Consider the following 27,371-nt stretch of genomic DNA (forward strand, 5'->3'; position numbering starts at 1 on the left):
TTATTATCTTAAGAATTTTAATGGTATGCACTTTGTCATTTATATTAGGGGAAAATGAGATAAACAAATGTTTACGAATTTTTCCATGTAGTATTGTTTTAATAGGTATTACATTTTTGGACAAGCAATTTTTTTACTAAAATACGTTACAAATCTTTATTGTCATGTCATTGCGAATAACGTATCGATAAGTCAAATTGCGATTACGACTCGAAAAGGTTTATATCGTTTTTTTTAAACAAACAACGATAAACTTATTTCAATCGAGTACGTGCCGTTTATTATGTAGTATAATAAGTAATTAATCAGACTAAATTATAGGTTTTTTTTTGTTGTTTCATTATCCTAAATCACTGTGCTAATGGTAACCATTTTTTTGCTTATTTGTTTTGGGTATCTTTTAAAATTTCTTAATCTTTTTCAAATAGATTACATACATTTTTGTTCTACTTTAGAATCTAACAATGTGTCTTTATTTAAAATTTTAATGTACTGAGTTTGTTAATATTCTTGTTTTAATATTTTGCGAAAAATTTGCGGTCAGTGACCGGCAGTCGTTTTTAACCTGTGCCACCAACTCGAGCGTTTTGAGTAAGTTTCAATTACAGTTGGCCCGGTCATTGGTTGTTAGTGTGTGTGTGTGTGTTTGTATGTGGATGTGTGTGACAACCGGTTACTTGCATAATATTCACGTCTATATCTTTAATGAGAAAAACATTTAAAGATTGTAAGATTATTTCGCACGCGTTTCCCCTCTCCGACAAATATCTCTGTATCAATAATGTATACAGTTTGTAGCACTATCAAAAGAAATGTGTATAACCGTCTTACTACGTCAGAGTGTAACCCTCGATGGNGTCTTACTACGTCAGAGTGTACCCTCGATGGGAAATAGTGACTTGTTGTGAATCTTTAACGAAAGACATTCGTCAAAGTTGGCGTAGGAATTTATAAATTCATTTATGTGAATACAAACAAAAATTTGTAACGATTTAGGCCACGACTAATGTGTTAAATTAACGGTAGTGATAATCGTTTACTACGTTTGTCTATATACATAAACCAGCAGATTACCTTCCAGAGTTTTTTGGAGTAGATATAACTGCGTATAGCGTGTAATTAATACTACAGCATAAAGGCATTGAAGAAAAGAGGAAGTAATTTGGAACTTGCCGTGTTCAATTGAAAAACTTCTAATTATGTTGAAAGACTGCTACAATGTGATTTAATATAAATTTTTGATATTTTGGATGGATTTCACAGTGGCTTATCGGTTCCGTTTTACAGCTGAGTTTAGTTCGTGTAGACGGCCAAGGGAAGAATCAATTAAAAATTAACGCTTTCGTAAGATTTTTAACCGGTACAAATTGTGTGTTTACAATCCATGAATTGAATGTACGGATAATTTATAACGATTCCTTATACTGAGATGTATCACTTGATAACAGCGCTTATCTTCTACAATTGTATTATAAAGTAGCTGTGTCCCATCTTTAAAGGGAAATGAAGTCTACGATACGTTAAACAATGTAAAAGTAAAATTAATGTTTAAGTAGTGTAATCTAGAAAATCTCTAAACATTTTTTTTTAATCAGAGTGTGTTCATATAAACTTAATTTTTAACTTTATTATGTAAGATATATGTATAACAGCGTCAGTTATAACACACACATATTGTTATTATTTACTAAATAGTGGTCGAATGTATACAAAGATCATCTAACAAATGTAAAAAAAAATCGTTACGAATTCGTACATCTTGTTTTATATGTTACCATCATAAAGTTAAGTCATATTTATACTATTGAGGCCATTGCACTCCTACACAGCCACAGTGTATAATCATTTCAATGGATAAACCAGGAGACCTTAAGCAGTCAGTGTTATCAAAAATTGTCGATAAAGTAAATTTCTGATTACAAACAAAGTTCAATATTTTCTAGTATGATGCAATAGTGGAAAATTTACAAGTTGTCAGTAGTATTTTTAAGACATTTCATTGATATATTTTGATGTCTGATTACTGAGAAATTAACATTTAAAGTTGCCTCATAAATTTTATATTTTGATCAAAGTCCGCGCACCACGTTCGTGTTATTCCACGTTTATTTATATGTATTGTATTTATTATTCGATTAAATCATTCAAGGTCGTTGCATATCACAAAAAAAAAAAAATAAAGCTTTCAAGTCGAGACATGTTCGCTTAGTGATATCAATTGATCGTTAAAGACCCTTGGTATAAATTATTCTATTTTTTTAGCTATTCTTGTAGGTCAACGTATGGTCCAGGAATTTTAACTGAGGAGGTGACAGTGAACGAATTGACTATACAAGGTGACCCGCAAAATATTTGTTCTGCGTTTAATGCTGTTCCTCCTGTGTTCCTCCTTCACGTGTTTTTTAGCTGTAATTATTTATACTAGTTTGACAAACATGATCCTTGACACTATTCGTTTGTAGTAGTGTTTGTATTTATCATCTTATTATGTACGTGTCCCTCATAAATCCCAATGTAAGCGACTGGATTTAATTTTTTGGTTTTTTTTTTTGCATTTCATAAATAAAATATAACAATAATGATTTTTGAAATTCCTTTTTTGCTAAGTAATAGAAAATTAAATTAATTAAATGGAAAAAAATGAATCCCCTACTCTAGAATTTCATACATAGTAGACAATTTCTATTTGTTATATTTTCATTAATTGTTGTAGTCTTCAATAAAATTTATTTAATTAATTTTTGTATAGATAAACAATAATAGTTATTATTATACATATATAGAGTTATAATAGTTTTAACTATTAATAGTTTATTTCTTATGTGATTTATTGACTATTTTCTATGATTATCTTAAAAATTACTAATTGAATAATTAATCCACTGCAGACGTATTATGTATTATATTATTATTTGTCTCCAATATATATTAACCTTCGTTTGTGTTTCTTGGTCACAATAAATTGAAATTACAATTTAATTTTAATTTTTGACGAATCATTGCTGTAAAAGTAAATGTTAAGTTTTTATTCCTATCATTTTTAGCACTGCTTTTAAAAATTATAGAAAAATAAACATTGGCATGGTATATCTTCCTTAAAAATGGTTAAACTTATTTTTAAATTTACATTTTATACTCATAAATATATTATTGTGAGACATTTGTAGAAGCACAATGACAAGTAAGCATTTTTATTTATTTCCATGTCTATGCAATTTTGAGCTTAATTATTAATTTTGTTATGTAACAAAAGTTTACTAGAGTATTTATGCAGACAATATACATTTTTTAATATGTATATTTAGTAATATACGACAAATGGATGGGTCGACATGAATCCTAATCTGTTGTGATTTAATGCTAATTTGAGCCAATAAAATTTACATATAAATTTAAACTTAAAAATTGTGAGCATGTAAACGATATAGTGGGCGTGGTTTACGGCGATTGAAACAGTACTTGATCTGATGCAACAGTATACCTTATTTATAAAATTACACGCGGTAATTAAGTATGATATTATAATCATAGTAATGATAAAATGAAACCCGAACATCTGTATTATGATTTCAATAGTGATGATATTTAATATTGTTATCAGCAGCGAGCGAGTGAGTAGTTCATTTCAATTTATATTATATTGTTTCATTCCTCGTGCTACCGTTATACGTTCACTATCAAGTTAGACTTATAAAAACGAACATCGGCAAAGTTGAGTTTGATGTGATTATTTTTTACGTATATTTCTATTTTTATTATGCGTTTAGGTATTGTGTTTTTTTGTTAAGTTCAGGAAATCTTTTTGACTTTTGTGCTAATTATTTATTTATTATTTTCAGATATTAAATATCGGGGTGTGTCTGATGCTGGTTTCATGATGAAACACGACAGTCAACACCCGGAGATTATTACGGATGGCAAAGCAAAGCCGTTCAAGAAGAGCATCAGTTTGGGATCCTTTGGCTTGGGTAAGATATGGCGAAGGCGATCTGTAACTATCACAGAATACGACCCTTGCTACAAGGTTGTCTACCTGGGCAATGTTCTCACTGGAATCGCTAAAGGTAAATTTTAAATGATTACTGAGCTATTTCTAAATTAATATAGTTAATGTTAGGTAAAGTTAATCCGCGCGATTTTTACCGCAACAATACTCTTTCCTCAAATGGGCGTCTTCGCATAGTAGTACTTTTTATTCCACAGTATTGAAGTCGTCCCACGTGTTGCGGTTTTGAAGAACATTGCAATGTTCATATTATTATATTAGTTACACTAGTATTACAAAGTTGTAGTTCGTTAACTTATAAGTACTACCTAACAAATTGTTTTCATTTTATTAATCGTCTATATCTGTGTACACAAAACCCGAGGCGTTCGCACATAGTACATNGTGTACACAAAACCCGAGGCGTCCGCACATAGTACATTACATAGAATATGTAAAAAGTTACTGTAAAAAATTGTTCGTGGGTTTGATGTACATGTAAATACGTTAACGCGTGGGCTTAGTATACCGATAGTTGTTACAGAAGTCGCTGTCATTGTTTACCCAAGTCGAATACCGTGTAATGCTTCAAAAACTATGAGTTCGCAGGTTTGCTTGATCAAACATTAGGGTTGCATAGACGGGCTCTGGTTAAATTACAGAGATTTAGGGTAATTCTGCATTGTTTCTATTTGAGATATTAGATAATCATTTGAATCCCTAAGCAACATGGTTATTCGAGACAAGATTTTGTAGACAAAATAGTACATCTTATGTACTGTTTTATACTTATGAATTGTTAATGGGGTAACACGAACACGTGTGAGGATAACGTAATATGTGTACGTGCAGAAAGTAGAAATCTGTGTTATCCAGTCCGAAAGTATACTAAGCTTAATATTAACAGTTGGATCTAGCAGTATGAAATAACGATAATTATATTTTATGTAATACATGATCATACGTGTGATACTAGACAGGATAACCGTTAACGGTATGGATTTGTGTTTAACTAACATGAATTGCTAGTTGTATGATCAACTCTAAAAAATAAATACGTTGAAGATCATTCGTATGCGTACACAACTTTAGTCGTATGTATTTCATCTATTGAATGTAATTAATAGTTATATTTTTATGCGTCTTAGGTGTAGAATAATTTTTAGTATATTACATGATTTACCGTGCAATAAGATTTCATCATGTTTCGGGCGTCTAAAAAGTGCTATCCGCTCAATTAATGGCAAAGTTCATGAGATAAATAATTTATAAATTAATATAGCCGTTTAACCTGCATACTGACAGGTAAACACTAATTTGTATACATTTACTGCCCGTGTCTGGTTTCTGTATTATTATTTTTATCTTATTTATAGTTTATTATAACACAGGGAAATTTCTTCGGCTATGAGCAATTTATATTTAACTATAATCGTTTATTAGCGTATAACTTTTGCTCCGTGCTAATGAAACAAAATCAAATTAGCGGTAGTAAAGTTTTAACAGATTCAATAATTTATTACGGCGTAATGTCATTATGACACGTCTTATAATTACGAGCATAATATAAACTAGTAGGTACGTGTTATTGACTACACGTGCCGAATATATTACTGAATTTTAAAAAGTTGTTTTACATGTAATAATTTTCAAATCCATCTTTAAAGAAGTATTAAATAATTGCGAAACCGATAGTTTAACTAATGTGCATAAAATATTGTAATTATTAGTAGTTGTTGAATTGACATTCAAATTTCAAGCATAAATGTTGACTATATTGTTGTAAATACCTATTGTTTTGAAATTATGAAAAATCTAACGAGTATTGCGTTTTGCAAATTATCTAGCTTAGAATGTGTTTCATTAAAGCTCCAAGAAAAAAAAGTGATTATGTGGAAAAAGTCGTTGGCCATAATAAGGTAGTACAATGTTTGTTAGTTAGAATAAGTTTTGCAAATATGCAAAAAATAATTAACGAATCGAAAAAAATATTCAACCTCTAACTGGCTGGTCTTTGGTTCATTTCTTGGGCACATTTCCGTAATAACCCATTGATATTTTTTTGCTTAGTCGATGCTATTATGAATCCCTTCATTATTTTTCCTTCGACTAGTTTTTAAAAACGGTTTTATTGTTATGGCTTATCAGGGATAATTATGCAACGTTATTTGTTATACAGATTAATGATAATATACTATCGCATATCCGGTCGGTGCATTCACATATTATGTGCATTTGAAAATTAAACTTTTCAACTTGTCAATACCATATTGAGATTTTTAAAGCGCTTTTGAAGTAAAAACTGTAATTGATGTCATTGATTTTTTTATCTGAGTATTGCGTCGCAATGTCATGTTACCGTGTCAAATCAACAACATATCTTCAGCAGACCTCTGTTGAGTGTACTTTTTCTGTCTAATATTTTACCTTATTCATTTCATTTACACCTGGTCACACTCGATGTGCTATTGTATACAGGCGAGTAGAATTTTCTTGTAACCCACTAATTTGTTCCGTATTAAAAGCGCGTACTCCCAACAATGTTTTTTAGCCGTCCGAAAATTATTAAGCATACCTGTGTCAATTAGAATACCTTCTTCTCTACGGTTTTCATTCTGTTGTTGTGTTACTATATGATCATTTTGTTATTGATGGTGTGTAGATGTACACAAAATTTGATACGCATTAGTTTGTATACATTATTTGCATTCAAAGTTTATTACATTCACTAAAAAATAAAAAATAAATTTTTTTTTTTTAATTTTTTATGAACTAACTAAAATATATGAATTATTTTATAATAATTCATTGGTATTAACTTAAATGAATATAATAAATTACATTCCATCTAGTATTTTGTTTATATTAATTATCGAGTTATTGTTAAAACAAATCATTTGTAAATATGTAAGGTTGGGTTCAATTATTTTTTCCCACTCTAAATTAGTCAATAATTTTTGTTGTATAAAATTGACAATACAGTACATTACTTTTTGGGGTTTTCGATATTAAAATAATAAATAGTACACTCTCATGTATTTACTACGTGTATAATATATGATTCTTGGCGTACTTAAATTTCATTAGAAGAGTAACTTTATATACGTACATATTTTTTCTAAAAACTAATTAACCGTTAAGGTCATTTTTTCCCTTAAACAATTTGTGATCTGATTTGATGGATTGCTGTCTATTTGTATTCGAAACATAACCTTATTGTAAAAAATATGTTAAAAATTTGGTCATTCGTTAGCTATGTTTTCAAATTCTATTAGATGTTTTATGTTGCCCAATTTAGTTGCTACTTGTAAATAATTGGCGATTTACAGACTAGTTGGCCCGTCTTATTATTGATAATAGAACTGGCGTAAATTCTTTAAAGAATACTTTTTAAATTCTTTTTTGCATACTACTTTAAATTATGTTATGGAATTACACGCATAAGCATTAATATATTACATGAAAATTATTGTTACATCGTCTTTGCGTCGCAATTATAATAATCATTTATTAGCAATAGTACACGATTTGAATACAGTATGTTATTTATATAAATTTTCAACGAAATTGAAATTGATGATTAATATTTACTTATAATTTTTCGCTTGTTATTGTATTATTCACTAGTAAATAATAAAACCCAAACTCATGTTGATCAATAAATATGTTGATAAAACAAATTTCTCTTTATAATCATATCTCATGCACGCTAAACGTGTACATATATATAATACAATGAATCATCATGATACTCCAATGAAAATTTCAAAATCAATTAAAATAACTTTTTTACTATAGGTATTTATATTTTTCCGTAACAACTCCATCCTTGTAAAAATATATGTATAATAATAATAATGATAAAAAATATATATGAAATACTATTATTATAATTATAAATAATAACTAAAAATGTAATACTATATATCATAGGTGTTCGGGGGTTAATACAATTTTATCTGTACTCGCATTTAAAGTCCATTTAAAAAACGACGGTATGTGATAACAAAAACAAATCTCGTTACATTAAAAAATATAATTAAAATCTAGAATTGGTTTGCATGTAATTATGTTAATTAAAATTAAAATATTGTATTAAGAACAAATAATATTCCTTGCTTTATCTATTGTAAGAAATTTTTCTGAAAATCCCATACGTCAGTATATTTTTAATATACACGTTTACACACAAATAGTGTAAGTTTGACATATAGAATCGAAAATTTATACCCAAATGTAATAATTTTATTACTATCTATCAAATATTTTTCTTACATTGTGTATGCATTCAAAACTCCTCGTACGTGTATTTGAAAATTTAGACATATTTTTTTTTTTTTAATTATGTAAATTTCGACTATTAAATCTTTTGCTTAAATCATATAATTTATTTTATGCGACGTTCTCATAGATTTTTTTACCGTAAAATTACATGTTTGCTCTTTAATGTTTTATTTGCTGCTAAACCGTGTTTTGCGCGAGCACCACAAGGACAAAATTCACACGTTCATTAAAAAATATCTATTGTTTCTCACAATTTTTTTATCGTTTTTAAAATGTATTAGAAGCTGCTGTCACGCGCATGTTAAATAATATGCTTGAAATTGTAATTTTTCTCATTTATGACATCTTAACAATAAAATTTGCTTAAAGTCGTATTTTTATGGTATTCAGTTTGAACGAATTATTTTTATGAAAAGTTCTGAAGTTATAACTTAATTTAGACGTTTGGCATATGCCTCGTATTATAGGCGAAAATTCTTTATGAAGATTACTGAACATAAACTATCATGAAGTAGCAATAGTTTATAGAAATTACAGCTTTTGAGCACAATAGTTAATTTAGTTGTGTTTTGAATGGTAGTAACATTGTATGGATCGAAAAAGAAAAATATCTGTTGGTATGCTGTAGCGATTGAATTTTAATATGCTTTGAGTTTATTATGTCGTTCTGTGATTTTGCTTCCGCGCTGATTGAAAGTCATTATGCTTAGGGACCTTACGGGGCAAGTAGAAGTAAAGTGTACACGCCGGTGACATGAGATCGGCACATGTTTGCGTTTTGTGTTGCGGTGTCACTCGAAGGATAATATAGTAATTAATACGTTTGGCTGTGGCGGGTGACATTTTTATCGTCCGACGTGATTCGATCATTATATTTACAGTGTTCAATTATCAACACGACCTCGGTGAAATGATGTCTGGACTTGTTTGACATTATCTTTTCTAACGTGTCTTTCACTTTTCTCATCTCTCTTCCTATTGTCACATATTGTTTAGCAGTTGCGCTTATATTTCACTCCATAAAAACGACATCGATTTACAGTGCAATGTAAAATGCACAGGACAGCAGTTTGACCTTTGAGAGAAAGACGGCAGTATCACGAAAACGAACAATTAACTGATGGGTTCCTATTATACTATTTCAAACTTTATCATGACGCATTCATTCACAGTAATTATTAAATTTTAGTTCAAAAGATCTACGTCGTACGGGCTTTGGCGCTATTGTTTTTTTATAGTCCGGTGTTGTTTATTCCGAAAGAAAAAACAACAATTACGCGACAATTGTCTGTCGGTATTTTATACAATTTGTTGATTGTTTATATTTCACTAGTCGAGCAGTCAACGTAAAGAAATCTCATATGAACTTGAAGTCAACATGCAATTTACATGAATGAAGCTTAATACACAGTATTGCTAGTGTTTTTCTTTACAATTAGTGCCGTGATAAATTAGTACATAGTATCGGACCGGTCCAGTGTATTTATATAAGTGTTGATGACCTAAAATAATAAATTGTGTTTTCGTAACAACTTGTTATTTGAGGTATCAAAGTCAATTAACCGAATTCGATAATTTGAATGATTGAATAATGTTTGATTATACATTTGCCCGGTGTTCCTTCGTGTGAATTATAGAAATAAAAAGTCAACTGTTTTGTAATGACAGTCAGTCGTACTTTTAACATTATCATAATTATTTACACCGTCGTCAATGAAGCGTATCTCGTCGGGTAAATCTCACAAGAAACATTTTAAACGTTACAGTAGAGATGGTACTGATCATGGAAACTTCTGTTCATTGCCAAAGACGTGAGTGTTCTTTTTTCTTTTTATGTAAATAGGATATGAACAATTTTCCGATTGAACTCCAAAAATGGTTGGGTTACGCGTATATTAGACGATAATTTTGGTACGTCTATTCTTTGACTTGATTATCGATTATTTTTTTACGTTTCAAAAATAATTTATCAAATATTCATCGGAAGAAATTGTTCAATAAACTGTGCAAATATAGTCACTTATTTACTGTTATTATTATTATAAAATGTTTTTTTTGTTGTTTTTAAGAACTCGAGCGTGAACTCTAAAACGTTATTACTAAATAATTATTGCGGTACGAGCTGATAATAATATTCTCAAGTATTAAAGAACTGATCGAATAAACCGCAGAGGCCCGTTTTATCAACATCACCGAAATGAGCATCGTGTTCTTCACTGCAATTGCTATTCCTTCAGAATTCGTATCCTTAATAATATATAAAATATTGTTATGTTACCACCATTGCGCGTGCTTGTTATTTGTATTTGTTACGAAAAGTAGTTTTTATTTACCTAGAGCGCAGTCGACATTGTTCTAATTTATAACATTTCCTAATATTTTGTTCAACCTAATTTTTATCATAGGAAACGCCATTACATTGTACAAAAATCGCGTTAAAGTTGACATTATATGTTCCCTTTCACGCCTTTATTGTTTTGATAGTTTCTATTACTTTTTATTGCGCAACTCGTCGTATAATTACGTCCGTTAATTTTGAAATGCCTATAATATATTTCGAAATAGTCTTTGATTCTCACTGCGACTATCGCTTTTGTATATAATACTCTCTGCTACCGACCGCCAATGAACGTTATACATAAATTGACCCGACGGCGACAACTTGTATGGAACGCTATCTCTGTTATCTGGAAACTAAGTTGTCGAAGGTCAGTCGAATAGCCGACCGATAATGGAGTCGCACAGTGGCCCATCGTTGAGTGTTTCTCCAATCATGCTCTATTTTTATGTATTCTTTATAAGCTTGTTGCTGGTCTGATGGATGCTGCTGATGTACCGTGTTTTTCTTGGCAGCGTCGGAAGACGGGTCTTCACAACAATACGCATGTTGATTAATAATATTATAACTCGGGTCTGAACTGATTTGCTACCACCGCCGGCATAGCTTTTGTTATCAATCCTGGGGGCTCTTCATTGTTGTTGGTGTTTTTTTCCAAGCCAGATCGCCTTTCCTGTTTTTGATTTTTATACGCATACACATACCACATAGGTTTTTCTTTCTATAACATCGCCTACATTAAATAACAAAAACAATACAATAAAACATTGTGTTGTGGAAGTATTATAGACATGACGTGCCTCCTGTTTCAAAGAATGCACTCTATGGCACATTGGTTCAAGAAAAATACCAAATAATGAAACCTCATAATAATAACAATAGTAATAAGTCTACGGCGGAAAACAACATATAAAAAAAAGGAGGGTAGTGATATTAAGAGAGGTACGAATCGTTTGTCATCCATTACTTGAATTCATACCTGTCATCAACATAACTCGAAACAGCAGAAAACTACGTAGTATCCATTATAATGTGTCTAATAGCTATTTCGCATAAATGATAGCTAATAGTCAATGTATGACCAAATACTTCAAATGAATTGCAATTTTTTTTTCTCTCGGTAGTAAATATTGTGGTCATTGTCAATATTATGTATGTTACATAAGTATGCATAAAAAATAATCATAACATGACCGCGAAGAAATAAAAAAAAAAAAAATAGAATTGCCTACACTTAATCTTTTCTGACGTTGTTTCGTATTAATCCATTGTCTTGTAAACGAATCATTAACAAGACTACGTGGGCGATAACTTTGAGAGAAGTCTTGAGCATTTTTCTTAATCTGAATTTTTTAAGTCTCATTCACAGAATAATGTGTACTTATTATAATTCCTCCTCTTATATATTATTTTAAATGTGTTTAAATACTTGTTGACAATATAACACGTATAAGCACGTAAAAAAAATTATCTGATATGCATAATATTAATATTCTGATGTTTAGAAAATTAAAATTATACTAGTCTTTTTAAAAGTATCTTTCATAAAAAACATAAATCTTTAGAAATTAATTTGTTTGCCAGGAGATACAAGCAGATCTGATGGGTCTTTAGCCCCGTCGTTTATTAAAAAACATTCCAATTAATCGTATAATATTTCAGAATTTAATTAATAAATACTATGAACAAATATTTCCTTAAATAGCCTGTATATAATTACAATTTTCTCTTTATATTCTTAAAATTTGGCGAGTTAACTTGTTTTTGTACAAATTTGTAATTGATTGAAGAATACTACAAATAAATTTATATGATTAAAATGAGAAAACACATTCTTTCGGTGAAAATTGTACTTTAATTCAGTTTCTGACTAATTCGATATTTCTGGCATTTCATATTTGTATGAAATAGATTATGTTTCTGCTTATTTGGGCTGTAGATTGTTTATAGATATTAATTTCCATGAACAATCTACAAGCACCAACAACCTAATAACTTACTATGAGTTTAATTAAACTTATAAAACACGATCATTTTTTGTTAGTAGAAAACGAGTTTAATCTTAATGTTTATTTTGCGGTTTATTTTAAATATTAGCTGTGGAGATTGTGACATGAGAACTACTACTTGTTTCTAATTAGTAAAAATTATCGATTGCGGTTAGAGAATAGTAATTTATCGCGGTCTGTATCTCATTGATGAATAGTTCCATGATCATTTTATTGAAGTACAATGTATTCGTAATTTTTGCAAAGTGCTACATTTTACTTGACATATATATGTTATTCTAAATTACCTTGATAAAGACCGGTAGTAACGGTATTATTAGCTCGTGATAAAATGTGTTTTTTTATTTCTATCTTTCATATTAGTGTAAATTTATATTCTGAAAATATCATATTGTAATGATATCATTTCTACTCTCGAAAGATAACCCTCTACAGATTACACTAAGCTTTTAAAGAAATGCTTTAATTCCAAAAATTATTACTTGAGTATGCCATCGAAATGATATCTTATAATAAAAAAAAAAAAAATGATTATCATGTATTCATAAAAATATCAACAGTCGTATTAAAATTATGTGACATCGAAAATCTATTTTATTTTAACAGCAATTATTTTCTGTATAATATTTGCACGCTATAAATTTACGAAGACAAATTTGTGTATAAGCATTGGTATTAAAATCAAATTATTCAGTACTGTACCACTCGATTTTAAATTAATTGTACGTTCCGAGGAATTTCGTTATTGTCGCAGTATGACTCATCTATAAAATACTGTCTTATGTAACTTAATATTAAACGGTCACGACGGTCGAGAATAAATGAGCAATTTTATTTGGTAATTTGTTCATTTTTGTCCACGGACAATATCATTGTACTTAGATATTATTACTCATATTATTTGAGTAAATACAACTCATGATACTATGACCACAAACTGCGGTTGTTGACCGTCTTAAAAGTTATGCTTTCTTCTATTTTCAACATAAAATCATAGAGTTGATCACATTTAAATTTCGTGAAGTGTATATATTGAGTTATTTCCTCTTAAACAACCAGGGTGAATTTGTTAAAAATTTAAACGTGTTAACTTTTGCGTGTATGTGCGCTTAGTATCTTGTAAAATGATTAGCATGTGAATTATTCGTGTTTGATGGCGTCATTTTTCATTTACCATAAGATTCACGCTCGATTTAAATATTTTATTAGCTTAAATTGAGTAAATAATCGTAGTAATCTTTTTATGCAAAACCAGAAATTATATCGAAAAAAAAAAACAATTACAAGGTTGACGTAATAGAACGCGTTTGTTAAATGTAAATTACTCGTTTTATCTGTTGAGTACAACACTACATAATATTACTTTAATTCGCTGGCCCTTATAACTTTCAAGTACGCGTCGGTTGTCGTACACGTCGAATAAGTACGTTATGTATAACGATTGATATACGAACGATAATTTTGTGTAACTTAAAAGTACTTATTATAATAAAACACAGTATGTTCATTTCATTAATCGATCGGTACGCTATTAAATGTTTTTAATCAATGAACCGCATTTTCCATTCAATAGTTTAATAAAAAAATTAGTTTCTAGAATCCTCGTCGCTTGTTTATTACAACGAAGGACTACTTGGTTCAAAAGGTTGAGGCGCACTCGTAAGTAGTTCAATTCGGGTACGTAAGGCAGACTCAAGGACCTTGTGTCACGTTGACACCGGATCCACAATTTTTTCTGTTTGTTATACAACTCATGCCGGCCTTTCTCTCAATTGGATACGCTGGCAGTGACCGCGACAGCTATAAATTTGTTACCATTTTACCTATGCGTTTTATAAAAAGTATTTTCCTTAGGTATGTCGATGCTCACCTCACTCAACTGTATGTACAATCTTTCGGCTAGACGATAGTTCATTTATATATTATGCGGTTTATTTAAATGTGGATTAACATCGCCATCGAATGTTGTTCTGTGGGTCAAATATTAGTCGCTCCAACATCCTAATTATACTTGTTAGATAAAAGTTCTTCCATTACTTACTATCTCGTGAGTAGACTTCAGACCTCAATTACTTGTCAGGTGGTTAGTTCTCTACAACACGGATTCTTTTTACGTTTTATCAAAACTATTTTCCTTATATTGTTTTAACGATCGGCGGTGGAAATAAAAAAAGCACTACACGAGTTAGTCTTGGCACTTAAAAGAATAATCATTAAGAACAATTAATTGAAGTCTTTGTATAGTATAAGTAACGATGTACCATAAATGTCCGTTGTTTTAATAAAAAAGCAAAGAAACTGACAGCACGAAATGACGTTTGGAATAAATTTGCATACCTGTTCACCTAAAACGATTACGATACAACTAATTACAATCGCAATGTTTACCTCCAAATATTAGACAGGACCGGTTTTATATTTACTTCACACAAATCGCAAACAACGGCGGCATAAAGCATTAATGTTAATTAATTTATAATTCCACGCAATTTTAAACAGCGATGAGAATACAAACATTTTAAAGCTATTCCTCCGAGAGCTTTCGCAATCAAATATATTTTTACACGGTTCATTAAAAATTCATTAACTTTTTGCTGTGGAATTTAGGTTGACACGCGTGTGCTTGATACAGACGTTCCAGTCGTGAGTAAGATACAGTAGTTTTATTATTGAAGTCTTAATAGGCGACTGTTTTTTTTCGTTGGCTGTTTAGTACTTACATTGGGACAAATGCATTTTATTAACGACCTACTGTACGTGTTTACTTGTAATAATCATAATGTGTACCGAGCTGGAGCCACAGTGCGCGTGGTACGGCAATTATAATTAATTAAAATGGTGAATCACATCCGTTTGCAACTTTGATCAATACATTCCTGTATATTAGCTTGATGGAATAATAATGGTAAACTTGTGCATGACGTGTAACTTTTTACGATTTATTAGATTTGTACAATACTTGTTCATGTCGTCTAAAAACTTGTACACTAATCAACTTGCTGCATTTTAAATTTTGCGGGTCGGGTATGATAATTTTATGATGTCGTTGGTCATCGTACATACACAATATATTGCTCTTTTTCTTCGTCATTGTATTTCGCCCGACAATATATTCTATGGTGAAATATTGGTCAATAACGATAAGTTGTGTTTGAAAGTTAAATATATTTTAGCCGTCAATCGCAATAACCGTTCGCCAATTGGTTTATAATTGGCATCAGCACGTTTTAATATCTGCCCGACGTTTGCCAACTATGAAAGACTATACTTATCTGCAATAAGCCGGTAATTAGGTGTTATCATTTCAATGTGCAAGACGCACATACATGTGCGGGCTTGATCTCACGGGTAAATGTTACTTTTCAATTGCATCCATGCGTATATAGTGTGTTATTTAGAACATACAAACTATTCAAAATTAATTAAATATGTTAATTAATTAATTTTAAACTCATAGTGAAATATTTAGATATCTTTGAAATAATTTTATGAAAAAGTATTATATTCAAACACTGCAGATGAATATTTTAGAATAAAATTGAAATTATTAATTTTATCCAGGTCGACCGTGGGATTTTTTGATCGCCGTGAATGAACATCCGTTCAATTTTTTTTAGTTTTCTTATTTACACAAATGATGTTGTGCTCTAAGTATCGAGGATTTTAGATCAAATCGACTTTGAATTATTTATTATATGACATTTATCGGTATTGTTTGTAAAATTAATCATCCGAGTACTTTTATAAGGAAAACGCGTCAAATAAACTCATTGTGGTAAACTTTCAATAAGATCTGCTAAATGATTTTTTTTTTATACTCTGATTTTATAAAAATAAGTCGTTCCGTCGTATTTAAGCGTATAGTCATTTTTTGATCGTGTGAAATTGGAATTTTATAATTTTGCCAAATGTATCGTCGTGGGAGATGTTTAGTAGTTTACATAAAGCCCGCGGCAAGTGTTTAAATGCGCTTAAATTGCGTGTAATGCATTTTTTAACTCAAAAATGTAGTTGATTGAGATCTAGTGGCCAGGAAGAAGTCTATGGTAGGTAAAATTCCAAGTGTTTTTAGGCAGATAGTTGAGATCCACGACGACGTAGGAGGTCTCGTGAAAAATAATCGTTCGACCGTGTATTTTTACTCTGAATCAATTACGTTTGACGATCCTCGTCGTGTAGTTGATTTAGGAAAACCCGTATCACGTGTGCTGTGTACGATAATTAATATTCTAATGAGCCCCGCGTTTGAGATTGTGAAATGGACTACTCCGCCGAGGGTAGTGAGTACAGGTCGTCGCTGAACATGTGCAGGCGGTTCAACACGAGAACATTTCACGTGATCCGAATGGCCGTTAAAAGTAGGTGCATAATGTTATTGTGTGCTCAGTTTAACGGTCGAAATATTAATTACGGCCCACTAACGACTGCATACAATGAACGACGACCAACACCGTCCTACATATCCGTCCGCACGGAACCGAACGATCCGACCGTTTACACAAGCACAATTGCATATGTGTACCGTAAACGCTTCCATTACACACTACTGTATCTGGTACGTGCTACAATTATGCCGTGTTGGACCGTAATTCCTCTGGACTTGGTCCGCGGTATCTTTGGTATGGTCAGCATTTTTTTTTTGTTCGAATTTTTTGTTGTTTTATAATTCAAGTATGTCTAATGACGTGCGAAAGTGTGTACAAACGCGAGGCGTCTCGTTTGCAGCGGCGAGCACAAGGACGTCCAGTATAATATAAGCTAATGTGCACATGCGCTGCCGGACGGGGGCAGTTTAATTCTCTGTATGGAATAGTATAGAATGTCGCGCAAAACCGGTTAAACCGATCAACAGGGAAGATCATATAGAATTTTTATGTATGCCGACGTAGTAAAATAAAAAAAAATACCATTGACTGTCCAAGAGTAGTGTAAAATTTTCAATTTTTTCCTAAGAAATTATAGCCATTCAATTAGTAGAGTATCATATTAGCGTTTTGTATTATACACGCGGACATATATTATATTGAAGTATCACACTACTAAGTGACCTCGGTATTTCAAGTCAAATTACGTTTTTTTATTTTTAATCATATTGGGGATTTTATCTTAATTCAGTGCTGCGTACAATGTTTTCAGATATTACGATGATATTATTGGCCGTGATTTCGCGTAGTCCTTTATTTAATCCTATAACATGGATTTAGCAGTTTTAATCGCTATTTAAACGGAATTTAGACCTTCGCGGAAAATATCTATTCATTAGCAAATTATTAATCATAGTAACAGTGGTGAACCGATGAATTTAGTATTTTTTTTTCCACGTAAAATATTTCAAAACGGTGAATTGTAGTAGGAATTGTTTTTTAAGTACGCCGAAGAGTCAACACCGTAAAAAAAATAAAATAAAAGAGAAAGAAAAACGTTAAACCGGAAAACCGTTGTACCGTGTTTCCTCGTTTATCAACATACGACTTATCATTTTATAACACAGTTGAGCGGTTGGTAATATAATACTATACTGTAATGACACTATATGTGCCTAACTTTTAGTTATTATTTCCGTGTAATTACGGTTTTACATAGAAATATCTAAATTATTTTACACAAACGTAAAGGGGTCCTGTATATATTTTGAAACAAAAATTCTGAGTGAACGTGTAACGACTAATGATAAGTAAACAAATACCATGTCAGGTGGTAGTACATATAAATAAACATGCACATATGTTTTTATTCGTAAACATTCCCTAACAAATTGTTACGGTACTTACAAAGTATGGTATAATTTTCACCGATAGTGTTTAAATTAGTCAATCGTAATTAAGCATAGCCGTCAAATTATATCAATTAAAAGTAATTTCTATAAGTTGGAAACAAACTGAATCATTGCGTACAATTTGCTTTTAATCTGTAATTATATACTTTTTTAATTTATATAATGGCCATGTAAATTATTTACTGTGTACGTTGATTTTGGTAAATACCATTAAGCGTATTAGTATTCGTTAACATTCGTATTTTATTTAGGTAATATTTTTAACGAGGAACTGGCATACCCTCTAGGATTTCGTGATTGCAATAATAACATAAATGGTAAAAATGGCGATGTGCCTATTGCCCGAAATCAAATTTTCGTATTAAATTACTCTATTTGGTAGCTAATGACTATCATTTTTCTGGTAGGCTATTTTGTATATTCTGACAATTTCGCTTAGACTCCTCCGTACAAAAACAAACGAAAACGAATGCGGAAAATATAAAAAATTTTGAAGTTATTGTAGTCTTGTAGAGTATTTATTTTATTACGCGGTGTACACGTAATTCACTTAGATTTTCGCGAGCATCGTGTCCACGGCGCTTACTCTTCGTTAGGCGATAAGACCTAACTGACCAAAAATAAATTAATCCGAATTAACGAGACACTTATATGATCTTTTGTGTTATCCTCGAAAAAATTGTTTAAAAGTTTCTAACGTCAGTCCTCAAAACAATTAACCCGTCAAGGAAAAAGACGCATATCGTTTACCATCGAGTTGTATTTATTCAGTTTTGAAATTCATTATATTTTTCCGATTTTATTTTTTNTTTGAAATTCATTATATTTTTCCGATTTAATTTTTTATCAGTCCGTAGTCGATTACTCTGATGCCGCGAGCTAATTAATCGGTCGGCTCTACTTTCGTGTTTTGAATTCATTATTCTATGTAAATTCATGCTGCCGTCACGAACCGGTTCCGGAATGATGGTACATATGATATATACACCTCTTGGGTTCCGGGTGTTTTTCTGAGATTTAAATGCGCAGTACTATATTGGATTCCTCAGAAAAACGGCAAGCGTCGATTGGATTATGCAATGGACGTAGTGGTGTGCTAAAATAATAATTAATTGCTGTGTTGACGACTATCGCGTAGCAGAACAACCCGAAAAACGGGTGTGTACGTTTGCGGCAGAATGCTCGTGCGGGTTAAACGAAAGAGGTCATCATTTACATCAACGACCAAGATGACTGTCACAATAATAATAATTTTCATATCGTTGACTAAAATACAACAGCTATATTCAAACGTTCCCAATCTAACGCCGCCGTGTGTTTTGCGGTGTTTATTAATCGGTCTTGAGTACATTCCGGCTTTATCGCAGAAGAAGCTAATATAAGTACAGTGTAATTGCAGTACAGCCCATCATTCATTGTATCCGCTCAACAGTCTGACGATTTGTCCTCAAAACAAGTCCATTGAAAGCAAAATATCATATTTTCGGACGATAATAGTAAATCCTTACGGTGTTGACCTGGAACAGCATCCGACCAATGGTGTTTCTCTTCCTTAGCTGCGATGACCCACTTGGTCACACGGTCGCTAGTAGTATACGTGCTATCACCCGGAGGAAGGCGCCCATTCTCTTTGGCTCTCACACAATTTCTCATTAGCTGACGTACCTAACCCCGAGCGACTCGATTTATTATATTGTGTTTTATATTTTAGTTCATTTCAGCTCTCATTATTCATTGTTGTTGACGCCGCCGCCGCCGTCGTCGTTGTTATTATTATTATTATTATTATTATCGACGTGCATCTCTATTGGACGGCAACGACGTCAACATCACACAACATTATCTCGTGACGCAATAATACTCTAATACAAACGCGTTTATAGATTTGACTCTGTTTACCAGTGCCACTATGATAACGTCCGTCACGAATTTTAATCGCCGAGCTTTTTGATTACTTCTGGAATTTTTTAAAAAAAGAGTAGTGGTGTTTTGTGTACGGCGTTACATAACACCTACGTGACGGCCAGGGACTCGAGACCACGCAAGACATTCCGATGCGTTATTGTAGTATCTATACACTGTTGGAAATCATCCAAACTGTCAGACCATATTCAGTGTCCGGCCCGGAACTAATTGAGCCGCGGAGACAGCGGCTAACGTTCTAAAGTGCCGTAATTACACATTGTCTCTAACGGTTCATACGCACAATCTTCGGGCGCGGACGGTCTTTTCTTAACCTCTCATTTTTAACATCTGAACCTACTCTGTAATGGTTGAATTTTTATACGTCGAAAAATCAGTTTTCCTTGAGCGACTTGGGCACTACCGAACTCACAGTTACTTTCACATCGCATTCCGATTGATTTTCGCACGGCTATGAATACACGTGCACGGGCATTGTGTACGAGCCTATTGAGAAATGCAGCACCGCGAGAATATGTACATCGTAAATGTTTGACCAGAATAATTTTTGATTTCGTTTGTAAACCACTTTTTTTTATCGTGCCGTGTTTTTTGAAATTCCTATAGCTGTTTTTTCTTGTTTTAACGACTAAAAGGTTTCCGAGCCGCTAAAATTCCGTCTTCTAATTTATGCGTATTATTAATGTATTATTTATTTATGTTGACGGTTAATAACTGGACATCGCGCTTGACGTTTCGTGGAATTTCACGCAACTAAAACTTATTCGTCTACTAGGGTTGCCCGACGACCACAATAAGCTTAAAGCGACAAAGTGTTTTTTGAGGAGTGGCGTAATATATTTTTATGATTTTATAACCCGCGTGCTGCGGCGTATATATGAAGATGGAACGTTTTACACTAACGGTTAAAGTAGTTCTATGTTGTTGTTTGGTCTTTGAGAATAACATGTTATAATGTTCTAACCAAAGGTTATAACTGTTCTTTATTTACTTATGACGATTTAACATTGCGATTAAAAAAAAAAAAAAGTGTTTTTTAATCGAAGAGGTGTAAAGTAACACAAAATATATACACCCATTTATTTGAGGGCACAAGCGCGGGCGGGTCGTTTTTATTGTGAATTATAATCATACGATGACGGTTTATAATAATACCCGCACGATTGAACTGTACTTTTGTTATTATTATCATCGTGAGCTATGTACTCGACTCTAGTTGTGAATTTCCTAGGCCAAATCCTTGAAACTAGCCGACCGTTTTCTGTGAAATCGTTGCATTGTCCGCATCGTTAATATTTAGTCATGTTATAATAAAAATTGAAGTATATATCAATAAAGCAATATGGGTTTAGTTGTAACGAACTGCCACGGTGTAACCTTAGCTGAAGCAAATATAATGGTATTAAAATCGTGATACTTAGAAGTCACGTTGGAATTCGGCTAAAGTCTTCGTCCACGTAGGAGTATTCGGAGTCAATGGATTTGGCCTAAGACTGGGCCTTTCACGATAATTATCGAATATTTCGTGCTTTCATTGCTCTGAAATGTATAATATATGTGTTATTATTACACGTAGATACTGAAAAATATTTGACCGTTGATGATATTTTCTGGTTCGGTTCAGTAGGTGGATCGCGACTGTTATTGTCTAGGTTATAATTAGAAAGGTTAGGTGCGATATCGCCAATATCATATTGCTAATAATGATTCATGTAATTACCATACGGAGTTAAAAATGTATCCGCCACGCCTGAACAGGGCAGGTGACAGAAACGGCGCTATACTGAAAAAAATTGTATTAAAACAATTTTTTTTCCATTCTTATAGGGTCTTTTACACGAATTGCTAACACAGGGAAGCGCGTGATTTGCGTACAGTATTCTCAAATGTACGGGGCGTTAATCTAAAACTAACACAAAGTAGCGCGCACCGAGTATAAGACAATAATAATATTATTGTGTTGCCAAATCAAACGCGCTTTGTGAATACCATGCACTGTTCATTATATCCGCGATTCGTGATACGAATAATTTTGATGAACGCCACAATATTGCGAACTTGTAAAATAAAAATATCATTAGCAAAAACAATAAAAAATCAAATAAACTATTCAATAATAATAATATGTAGGGGTTCCTTACTTTTTTTTTTTTTGAAAAGTCTCGAATTCATTTCAAAATTGATTACAAACTATCAGTCATTATTAACGTATTTTTTTTTTATGGTGTTACAGGTGAAACTTGTGTAGAAAAACCTTTATGTAGTCTGTGGAAAAATTATACGTGTAATCAGAAACCGGATGTGCACATGAAGTTGACCATTACACAGTCAGGTCTAAAAGCGTTCACTAAGGAACATGGTTTGACTGAATATTGGAGTCATCGTATCACATATTGTCTGGCATCACCACAATTTCCGCGAATATTCTGTTGGGTATACCGACACGAAGGTCGCAAACTCAAACAAGAACTTAGGTGCCATGCTGTAGTGTGTTCAAAAGAATCTGTAGCTAAACAGATAGCCAGCCAGTTGCAGAGCAGATTAGCGCAAGCGTTGAACGAGTTCAAAAGAGACAAGATCAGTCGACAAAATGCCCGTCTGTCTTTGGCTAATAGTGTGTATGAGAATCCATCATTACCACGGCGTAAAATATTGTTATCGACGGGATCACACAACTACAGGCCTCCTTTAGAACGGTCCAAGTCAGCTCCTAGATTGATGGCAATTGAAGAAAGTCTTGAAGAGGACGAAGAATCTGCAGACATGCCATTCAGAAGATGTCGAGCAGAAAATCGTTTGCGGACCGGTACCCTCAGGAATCGGTTGGGTGGTTTACATGGCCTTAAAGAGTCAGCTATGACGGATATTGAAAGTAGACTCGCTGTCACCCAATTGGTCGAAGAAGATCCAATTGATGAGAAAACCACTGTGGCTCCCGAGCCGTTACCTGTACCCATCGCAATTAATGACTGTTGCGAACCCGAGTTACCTCTATACAGAGACATTGTGAGTAACCCGGAAAACTTGTTGGTTTGTAGCAACTTACCTAAGTATAACGAGGTGATAGTTGACTGTCCGCAAGGTCCAGATGACATGTGCTATAAGTACAACAGTTTGGTTCGGGATAGAAAGAAACTATTTGAAGGTATTAGTGGTGGTCAGTATGATGTGCGATCCAAGCGGCATAGTGCAGATTCTGAAACGCTCAGATTGTACCACAACTTGGTTAAGAACAGAAAAATGATGTTCGAAGGTTGCCAAGACTATTGTGACGAGGAGGAAGAAGAAGAGGACTGTTGTGGAGAGGATAAAGACTGTGGGTATCCAGACGATGAGTCTACACCCAGCTTGCAGAGCATATCTAGTGGCGGATCAGACGTGTCTAGCATAAAGAAAAGAACGGTAGACTTGGATTCGTTATCCGAAGAAGATAGCGATGAAAGTGGATACGTGGAAGCTCCACCATCTTGCTCGAGTCATGAGGATAAACAAAAAGATGGGTCCCATAAACGTATAGTCACTAATCGAACCCTTACCACTAGAAAGACACATTGTATTAGCTTATAATATCGTCAATAAAACCATATTCACGGATCTATTTCAAATATATCTACGCCACCGATACTATTATAATTATAAATACTAAATCATTATTGTACCATATTTCTTCGACAACATCACAGTGTTAGTTGGTTGTATTGATCGACGAATGTGGATGCAGAAAACGGCAGAGAAAAGCAAAATTATTATTTTGAGCTCTTGCTCTTCTAAATATCAACTCTAAATATGTTCAATGTGGACATCGCTTAACAACCGAACAAATTAGATTTTTGTTTAAAATAGTAACTACTATTTAAATCAAATTCACAAATTCATCAGTTTTTTTACTGAGTACATATTGTATATTTTAACTTCTCAACCATTATTTTTATATTTTACTAATTAGTATGTTTTTATGGCTTACTGTCAACTTTTTATCGCAAAAGTAATTATTATATGCATACAAACTATTATTCTTGTTATATGTACAATGTACATATTAAATATGTGTAAATAACATTTATCGACCTAGTCAAGCAATTGTATTATTAGAGATTAGTATTATATAATATCTAATATTATAGTAAATCAAACATTAGGATCACTTAATAGATTTAGAACCAACTTTGGCCTATTCATTGCAATTAGATGGTTTGTGTTAAATAATATTAATGATTTTTTCAATTTCTAATAATAATATTATTAACAAATTTTGACAATTTCTCCATTTAACTCGACTGGGTAACTAATATTATAAAAATAGGTGCTAGCTAATTTTAATAGATAATTCACAGAATATTATTTTTATGTATAAATGTATGCAGTATAATTGTATTTTGTACATGTTACTCTTAGTAGTCTTTGTGGGAAAAGTTTGAACTCATTTTTTGTGTGCGTCTTATGTACACAGTAAAATATGTTAACATCTCAGGCGTTTGAAAATTAGTCTAACGTTCCTATGAATTCTATCTGAAAATTAAAAATAATAATAAAAATANCATCTGAAAATTAAAAATAATAATAAAAATAGGTTTCTAATTAAACATTACCTTAAAAATACTATGTCAATGGCCTATAATAAATATTTTGTGTATTGCACATCGTGTTTGGATTGTAAAAAAAAGTTATTTATTATTTAACAATAGGACTTCCTTGTTGCGTTTTTAGTGTTATCGATCCAAAAGAATCAGGAAATTAATTGATAAATAATTTATGTTCTAATGTCGTATGTTATATGTTGTATTAAGTTAAATAAACAAAAAATTGAGAATATATTTACGTGTATTTTTGTTAACTGATGTGTTAGAGACTATGATATTTATGTACCAAATAGACGTTTTATGTTTTTATTACAGTATATTATAATATCTTACATTAAACCTGTGCGTGTTTTATATATTATTGATTTACTTATTATTTTGTATTTTTTTTTTTTTTAATAAATGAGTAATGTTGTTATTATAAATGAAAAATTATTGTTTTGATTTTTCTTTTGATGTTATCTATCATATTGTTATTGTTATTATATTACGTTGTTGGTATAAAATGATAATCAGACGATAAAATATTCTCATGATATTCAATAACGTAGTTAATAAACAATTTAATTGATATGATAAGTAAAAAAACTAAATAAATATTGGCTCCTTTAAGATGTTGATCATTAAAATCTTAGGCACTTTAAAGAGTAATCATGTTAAAATTATGACATCTAGAGTACTGTTTACGGGTCTTCAATTCTGCAGTTGCAAGCTATCATAGATATTAGATTTCATATATATATATATATGTTCAATTGCGAATAATTATTATTTGCTTAGCGGCTATAATAAACCATTATTATCATATTATACTACTTTATGAAACAGTAAAAAATTATTTAAGCAGAATGAGAGACATGTAAAATACTTGGTATAAAAAATGAGTAACATTGTTTTTATTTACTTTATTTCTTGATTAGTCTGAGATGCATTTGTGCAATAATTAAAATGGTGGNATTGTTTTTATTTACTTTATTTCTTGATTAGTCTGAGATGCATTTGTGCAATAATTAAAATGGTGGCTTACAAGTTGCAATAAGGAAATAGATCTTTTATTGGTTAATTATTTTATTACCACCGTAAATGCATGTGTTAAACATTAATATGTAAAGCTTGTAAGTATCGATACTGTGTTTATACAAGTGGTTATTTATAAAGTGGTAATATTATAATCACTTTATAAATATTGATTACTTATGTACTATTGAAGTGATGTAATCAATTGAAAAATAAGGAATGATATAAAAAATGAAAAAAAATATTTAATTCTCAAGAGTAGAATGACATTTTAGTAAGGTTATTCGTTTTGTTTTATTAAATAGTCTGTAAAATTAAAATTAATTCTACTGAATTTAACAAAAATTAGGAAATTAGACTGAATCCTATTTTATACAAACATAATGTAAATTTCAATAATACATAATCGAATAATTTATTTCACTAGCTAACTACAAGATACAAGATTACTAGTATTTTATGTAATAGTAGTATAGTAGTGTAACATGGTATTTAAATATTTTCATTAATTTAAATAATTGTTTATCTTAAACAGTATTGTTTACTAATGGATAAGTGTTTTTTTAATATTATTCAATTTATTTGAAAAATCAAACGCATTTAATATTTTTGTTTTGGTTAGTTTTATTAAACATACATTTTGTGGGGTTTTTGAAATAAAAATCAATTATTGTATTTAGTGTATGTAAGTATAAATATATTTAAAAATAAAACGATCAAAAATTTATTAAGCGTACGAAAAACACAACTTTAAAAATATCTTTTGTAGAAATACTAGTTAAATTTATATTTACTAGAACATTGGTTCTACTATAGTTTTATTATACCATTTAACAATTTTAGAAAAAATACTAAGTATTAAATCAGAAACGGTACCGATTTGCTCAATAAATAGCATGAAAATGATTTTTTTTGATTTTTATCTTCGTTACTACTGAAGAATTGTACACGACGAAACAATGCAAAAAATGATGATCAATTTTGTGCGACTATGACCCAAATGAAATTATTTCCACCATTTTTCACTTTCTAGTTTCTTCTATTCTATACCTGTCAATTCTTTTGCGTCTATTACTTATGCGTGTACACGTATTAAAGTTACTGTAGCTACATGTACTGAATTTAATCTTATTTGGTCCAATTTATCTAAATAATAATTATTATAGCTTTCTTGAAACCTATTATTTCAGATTAATAACTTTTAAAATATCATATAAAATTAAATATTGAGCTACTAATTTTACATTTTAGAATAAAAATTGATATTGGTGATCAGATTTAAATAAGTATGGCCATGAAAAATGAATGTTTAGAGTTATAAAGGCATGAAGAATTTTTGTAAATAATAAAAAAACTTAGGAGCATTTTTTTAAAAATTCAAACTTCTTAATTTTTTATTTATTGTAGTTTTAGTTATAAAATAAATAGAAATTTATAAGATTTAACATTTCCTATAATA

At 31.2% G+C, this 27,371-nt stretch overlaps 1 protein-coding gene across 6 annotated transcripts in view; it reads left to right on the plus strand.

The window, feature by feature from the left end:
• Positions 1-27,371, plus strand: part of LOC126905800 (uncharacterized) — a 58,888-nt gene that overhangs the window by 6,421 nt on the left and 25,096 nt on the right. Inside the window, exons 1-3 of one of the 6 annotated variants that reach the window (XM_050685865.1) lie at positions 3,642-3,767; positions 3,840-4,064; positions 22,549-24,195. The exons of 1 other annotated variant lie outside the window; for it this stretch is intronic. In XM_050685865.1, the coding sequence (XP_050541822.1) occupies positions 3,758-3,767; positions 3,840-4,064; positions 22,549-23,882 (1,569 nt within the window). In that variant the 5' untranslated portion in view covers positions 3,642-3,757 and the 3' untranslated portion in view covers positions 23,883-24,195. Of the gene's footprint in view, positions 1-3,641; positions 3,768-3,839; positions 4,065-13,991; positions 14,276-22,548; positions 24,196-27,371 lie in introns of those variants that run through there. 4 more of the 6 variants (XM_050685867.1, XM_050685866.1, XM_050685870.1 and 1 more) reach the window with 4 other exon arrangements.

This window comes from Daktulosphaira vitifoliae, unplaced genomic scaffold (genome assembly GCF_025091365.1).
Source record: "Daktulosphaira vitifoliae isolate Bord-2020 unplaced genomic scaffold, ASM2509136v1 Scaffold_4, whole genome shotgun sequence".
NCBI classification, from domain to species: domain Eukaryota; kingdom Metazoa; phylum Arthropoda; class Insecta; order Hemiptera; family Phylloxeridae; genus Daktulosphaira; species Daktulosphaira vitifoliae.